The following is a 6,714-nucleotide window of genomic DNA, read 5'->3' on the forward strand; positions in this document are numbered from 1 at the left end:
GTCCTCAAATTGAGACTTTAGTAAAACATCTATATCTGGAATAACTCTAAGGTTTTCTGAAGGAGCTTTGACAATCTCTGGCATCCTAGAGAATGCCATATCAAAACTGACATATTATAAAATCTTTTTTTTCAATCTGGCCTTAAGTTACCTTTCTACCTTCATCTCTTTCCACACCACCTCACTGTGTCACAAAGCAGTAGCCACGCATCTCTCACAATCACAGGTGGCTGACTATTCCCTCAACGCATCCTGCAGCTTTGCTCCTACTCCTTCTGCAATGTTCTTTCCTCCTTTCTCCACTTGGCCCTTCAAAGCCCATCTAACTTCCATTTTGCCTTCTTGGCTCCCCTCTCTCCAGGAAGAGTGCCATGAGAGCAGGAAACATGTATATCTTACTGAATGTTGTATTTCCAACAACAAAAACATAAAGCCTGATACATAGAAAGTGCTCCACAAATACCCGCTTCTCTGTATTCTCCTAGTCTTGATGCACATGTCTATCCACTTACCTCACTGTTCTGGAATTAGTGTTCAGTTACCCCACCCTCACACTCTCTGTTTTTATCACATAACAGATGATCCACGTATATCTAGTAAACTTAGATGAGTTGAAAATGCAGTCTCTAATCTCCAGACATTCAAAGTCTTAAGGAAAAACAAAACATGCAAACAATTTACTAAAGTACTATATGGCAAAACTGTAAGTGGAATGTGGGCACAGTATTATGAGAATTCTGATGAAGGAGCGCTACGTCCTCTGATTTATAGGTCTCTACCCTGGAAACTTCATGATTTGAACTGCTCTGGGGATATTTGAACTGTCCCAGGGAAAATAAGAGTACTTTCACCAGGAAAGCAACAAAAGGGGATTCTAAGCTGAAGGAATTCAGCACCAACATGGAAACTGACAGGTGGGCTGGTGTGCCTTTGGCACAGGGCTCATGGCAGAGATTGGTTGGCAGGAGGCTGGAAAAATGTGCTGGGCCTGGCAGCTCTCCTGGCCTGAAATTTACATGAGCAAGAGGGTGATTCGCTCGGATCTGTGTTTTAGGTCTATGTTTTAACTCTGTGCTCACACCCTCTTCTGTCCTGGCTCCTCCCAACACACATGTTGACCACGTAGGAGAGTTGACCAGAGTCACAAGTACAACATGCGGACAAAGGCCAGAGTGATCTGAGTCCTTATGAGAACCAACCTGAAATCCCAGGACTGTGTTCTGACCATGGAACAATCAGCCCACACCAGTGCTATGCAAATCACACATTGAAGCAGAAGTTAAGAATGTGGTAGAACCACCAAAGCTGGTTTCTTTGGAAAGCCTGCACCATTCACTGAAAGACTCCTGGCCTCAGTGAAGCCCTCCCTGATTTTCCCAGCCCAAAGGAAACTCTCTGAAATATTCTGGAGCACTTAATTTTGTACTTACGACACTTGGAAATTTTTTTCTTGCATTATGGTTATTTTGTGCTCATTCCTGGTACCACCTTTTTTCTTTTTGCCTCATTTTAAAAGCTTATATCTAATGCAGCTTTTAAAGATACCTCGGGAGCAAGATGGGGTATAAATCACTCAACAACAAATTTGATATGTTTTAAGTTTCAAGAAGAAAGGGGTCATGACCTACCTACCTATAACTCCTACGGCACTAAGCAAAACATATTGGTTGAATAAATTGATGTAGTGATAAAACTATGGTAAAGTAAAAACAGTCTTTGGCTTTTAAAGAAGTGGGTATTTTTGTAATTTTTTCCCTTGAAAAACACTGATTTACAAAAGTATTTGCATAGATGTTTATCTTTTATTCTTTTAAATTTTCATCTCTCCTAACCATGGCCCCGCTGTCTGGGGCTGACCCCTCTTTTTTCTTGACTTGATTTACCCAAGTTCATCACTTGTATAGGTCTCTTTGGAAAAAACAATACTTAGATTTCTTTATTATGCCTATTTTAATGTTTTCAATAGAACAGAGATAATGTTTATTTCAGCAAAATTATAAAGTAAAACTACAAACAAAACTATTTGACAGTCACTGAGACACAGTTTTGTAAAGAAGTAAACAGTAATCAGCATAAATACAATAAGTTATAAAGATTTGTTGACATTTAAATGGGGAGGGGCGATAACCAGAAGAAATACAAAAATACTTTTAAAAGACATCATCATTGCCACAGCACATGGAAACAGTTCCATAAAAAATTAACAATCTCCACTTGGACATTTCATTTTTTAACCCTTTGAATTTACACTCTGAAATCTTGACATTCTCATTTCAGGGACCCACAAAGATCAGTCCCAGTCCCGTCACAAGCAATTAAGAGGAGCACTTCCTGTTAGAGGTACAGCACTTCAGGCTAATATTTAATCTTAATTGGCAACAAGTTTAGTGCAAATAAAATTATATTTAGCAGCTTAAACAATTCCTAGTGGGGAGGAATTCACCACTTTCTCCCTACTGCTTCCCCACAGTGAAATCATTTCTCTCCTTTAATGAATGTGAACGTTGGCCATTCAAACCTACTGAAGACCGCTAATGTTAATTCTGCCATTCGTGACACAGGGAGTTTCCATTGAAAGCTGTTTTCAGTCACTAGGCAAATGAGCCAACAGTGATTACATTTGGAAGGTTTACCTTAGGTTGAATTAGGGCCTGAACATCAGTCATAACTGGATCTTATCCAACAGCTTCTCTGATTTTGGAGGAGACCCAAAGGAGGCACTAATCATTCCATGTATTTGCCTCCCTAGGTTGTATCTAAAGAGAGACCAGGGCAGAGCTAAGGAATCTCTTAAATCAGATTCGGCTCTCAGGTAATAAGTTTATTTCACTAATTTGAATGGGAAAGGAGGGAGGGAGAAAGGAAGGAAGGGCAAAAAGAAAAAGAAAAGAATGAAAGAAGAAAAAAGATTTCTAAAAGAATGAAAAAAGAGGAGGCATCTGATTTCAAATCTGGTGCTTTCTACTCTCAAATTATTCTCCAAATGAACAGAAGCCAAAATGCTACCAGCCAGAGAGGATTTTATTTGAGCTTTGTCAATTCCTCGAAGTGCCTCCCTTCTTGTTAGACATCTGTTCCCTCTCTAGCCAAGGCCTGGCATTGCTGCTTCAAAAAACAATGCGGCTTACTGTGCCCGGATCTGAGGTGCCAGGGAAGAGGGAGAACACATGCTGGGTTTTAAGCACCTGACTGTGCCCCTTGTAGAGGTTTCACTGGCCCAAGTACTTGAGCTGTCAGAAAGCTTGAATGATCCCTGAGATCCACGATGTGCTGACAAAAAAATCCAGGCAGGTAAACACTAGGTAGGCCATCTCACTTGACCTCTCTCTGTACCAACTCCTCAGCCATTTTTCTATTCCTCTTGAATTTTCTGAGTAGCTCAAGGATGGGGGTGCAGTGGCTGCGTGTCAGAGAAAGGGGCCCACCTTAGTCACTGTACTCCTCTCTTTCCCTTGGAGCGAGGAGTTTCTCATACTGGTTAGCCAATTTCCATTTGTGGTGCTGACTTTTGAGTAATGCAGCCAAGGAAGTCTTTCGGGTGATATTTCTAGGTATATCCCGGATCTTGGCCTTCCTGGTAGGGGAAGAGCTTCGAACTAAGGGATAGACAGGAAAAATAGGCTTGCCCCGAGGGGCTCCCAGGAGCTGCCATATTTCTCCTGAGGTATTACTAGACAGATACTGCCACGGCTTCTTCCCACTGCTGTCCCGGACATTGACCCGAGAAGCCAACCTTTGCACTAGCAATTTCATGACTCCCTGGTGGCCATGAATGGCTGCAAGGTGCAGAGGGGTGTACCCACAACTGGACTTCACATTTACATCAAGAGCAATTCCTACTTTCTGTGTGCCCAAGACCAAGTCCTGAAGGGCCCTGAGGTCACCATGTTTGGCTATCCAGTGCAAAGCAGTGTACCCAGTTAAGAAGTCCTTGTGCAAAGCCAGCTGGGGATCCTCCCAGAACAAAGCCAACACCTGAATCCAAGAGCCTGTGGCAAGCTTCACAATCCACTCATGCTCCCTGGCATCTAGAGGGACCAGGCATGACTTGTGCTCAGAAGGCCTGTGCGGGACCAAGGCTGCAGGCTCCTGCCTACCTGGGGCCCACAAGCTGTGTAGCCGACCCCTCTCAGCAGCAACACCCTTAATGTTAGCAGGTTTGGGTGTCAAAGCAGCATCCACCCTGGGGCTGGACACTGCTCCTGCTTTGGAGGGCTTTCTGGACCGTGGTGGGCGCCGACTCCTTTTCAGCAAGTCCTCCTCAAGACACTCCTCATCGGAAGAGGAGGATTTGGCTTTCCCCACCCCAGAGCTCCTCCTGAGGGATCTCCTTAACTTGGGAGCTGGCCAAGGCAAAGCCTCCTGTGGGCGGCCTACAAGGCCATTAGCCCCTCTTGGGACCTGCTGAGAAGTGTGCCCATCCTCTCTGTTCCTGAGGCCCTGAGGGCTCCTGCTGGAACTGCCCTCCTTTGGAGAAAGGCCACCAGCTGAATTCGTAAGCTTTCTCCAATCTGGGGTTCCCAGGGCACCGTGCAGCCCCTCTTCAGAACCCCCAGGGGACTCTTTGGGTCCACTGCTGCTCTCCTCACTGCTGTGGCTCTCCTGGTCCACAAAGTCATCCAGTTCTTGGAGGGACAGCTGACAACGAATGCTACGAAAGACGGTCAATGGAGGATTCCCGGGCCAGGATTCCGGAACAACAGGAGAGTGAGACTGAGGGGAAAGAGAGGGGTCTAAAGGCGCCGATTTAGGTTCTGCGACCCAGAACCCCTGCTCCGAGGGGAAGTTGTCCGGCAACACTGACCAGGCTCTGATGGGGCCATGGTCCCGGGCCTCGGGTATGTGGGGATGTCTGGCCACCCATTCTCGAGTGCGTTGCTGCTGCTGCTGCTGCTGCTGCGCGGAATAATGCAGATCGCTGGGGGTCCACAGCTCCGGCGGGTCTCCGGGAGAAGGAGGGCGGGACAGGGGGGCGGTCTGGGAAGCCTCGCTCCCAGTAGCCTCGACGGTCGGAGGCGGCGGGAGGGGCGCTGCGGGCACCCACGCGTGCTCAGCGGGAGCGCCTTCCCGCTCCTGCCTGGGAGCCCCGCGGTCGTCTTGGGCAGCCGGACCCTGCGGCGTCTCCTTCCCAGCGGTGGCGGGGTCGGGGAGTGCGCCGGGCAGAGGAGGCGCCCCGGGGAGTATTCCCGGGCCGTTCTGGAGACTTTCCCAGGAGCAGCGGCCTTGCGTCTCCGCCGCCGCGCAATTCGCTCCGACCTGGGCAGCTGCCGCCGCAGCTGCGGATACCTGCGCCCTGTGACGGGAGCCGCGTCTTAGCCCGCCGCCTTCCCGGGCCTGCCGGGCGCCGCTGGCGGGGAGTCCATTGCAACCTGGATCAGCCGCTGGAGCTGCGGCACCTGCTGGCTCCTCCTCTTGCTCCTTCTCGCGCCGCCGCCGCCGCCGCCTAGGCGGCTGCTGCTGCGGCTGCTGCGGCGGCGCCTCCTCTCGGCGCGCGCCTGGCGGGGAGCAGGGCGCAGCCCCACCTGCAGGGGCGGCGGCCGCGGGCAGGACGCTGGGTCGCTGCAGCCCCTCCTCCCCCAAAAGGTCCCTGTATTTCTTCTTAAGTACCACGTACTTGGTGCCATCGGGGTCCTGGCGCACTGCGGCGACGGAGTTGACAAAGCCCTTGAAGAGCTCGCGGCGGTGCTGGTGCTGGCTGGGGGACGCGTCCGGGTCTCGGAGAAAGCTCTTGAAGTGGCTCACCAAGGCGGCGTTGGTCACTCGGCCCCCTGCCTGGCACAGAAAGTCCAGCAGTGCCTCCTGGCTCAACTCCCGGGCCATCGCTGCCACGTCGTCCCCTCGGCCCGGGGTGTCTGTGTCTCACCTTCCCTGCGCTCTCCTCTGCCAGCCGAAACCTCGGCCTGTCGAGTGTCACCTGCACCCGGGGCGGCGCCACCCGCCTCCATCAGCCGCGGTGGCTGGCGCGGCTTGCAGCCCCCGAGCGCGCCTAGTGGGCCGCGGGTGCCTAGGGGAGAAGCCCCCGGCACGCAGCCCCGGGAGGCTGGGAGAGGGCGGCTCCCTAGGTTCCCGTGAGCGACGCTGGCCTCCTGCAGTGAGTCCCGGCAGCGAAAGTTCCCGGGATAGGTCGGAGTCGGTTTCACCTGCGCCCTGGCAACGCCTCCTCTCGGGCTCCCGCGAAAGGGTCCGACCCGCCTACTCCGGTCCCTCCGCCCTTTGAGGTCTCCCCGACCTGTGTCACCCATCCCATATGAGGCAGGCTGGTCCGAGCCGGGGCGAGCGCGGGTGGGTGAGGCCGCGAGCGATCGGGGGCCGGCCACCAACCGCTCTGCAGACGCGCAGCCGCTCCCGACCCGGGAACTGGAAGGCAGGTAAGCGACCGGCCGCTCCTTTGGGTCTCGGCCACGTAGGAAACAAAAGCGGTGGAAGATCCGTTCCTGCCTTCTCCTTGAGCTGCATAAGTAATGGCTGAAGTCGATGGATGAGGAAAAGGGTGCATATTAACCAGCATTCTGCGGTCTCTCTAAAAGGTGCCTTTCTTTATTAATGCTCTGGGGTAGTAATTTCAGATCGCCTGAGGTCGCGGGAAATGCTTGGCATCCCAAACAGGCCTCTCCTGGTCTGGAGATACTGCCCAGGTATCGGCAATGAGGTGCCCAAAACCACTGAAGTCTGCACTGAAAAGGAAACTCCCTCTGAAGGTTACAGGTTGGTCTC

At 51.4% G+C, this 6,714-nt stretch overlaps 1 protein-coding gene across 1 annotated transcript; it reads right to left on the reverse strand.

The window, feature by feature from the left end:
* Nucleotides 1-2,003: 2,003 nt before the first annotated feature.
* On the reverse strand, nt 2,004-5,936 carry SOWAHB (sosondowah ankyrin repeat domain family member B). Its single transcript, XM_054591828.1, has one exon. It carries the CDS (start codon nt 5,818-5,820, stop codon nt 3,427-3,429), a length of 2,394 nt encoding a protein of 797 aa, XP_054447803.1. The 5' UTR covers nt 5,821-5,936; the 3' UTR covers nt 2,004-3,426.
* Between the last annotated feature and the right edge of the window lie 778 nt (nt 5,937-6,714).

Source organism: Pteronotus mesoamericanus, unplaced genomic scaffold (genome assembly GCF_021234165.1).
Source record: "Pteronotus mesoamericanus isolate MK-2021 breed Mesoamerican mustached bat unplaced genomic scaffold, CSHL_Meso_final contig_130, whole genome shotgun sequence".
Classification (NCBI taxonomy): domain Eukaryota; kingdom Metazoa; phylum Chordata; class Mammalia; order Chiroptera; family Mormoopidae; genus Pteronotus; species Pteronotus mesoamericanus.

What these genes read in the sequence shown, in the direction of transcription:
- SOWAHB (XM_054591828.1), bottom strand. Translation starts at nt 5,820, where the DNA reads ATGGCCCGGGAGTTGAGCCAGGAGGCACTGCTGGACTTTCTGTGCCAG.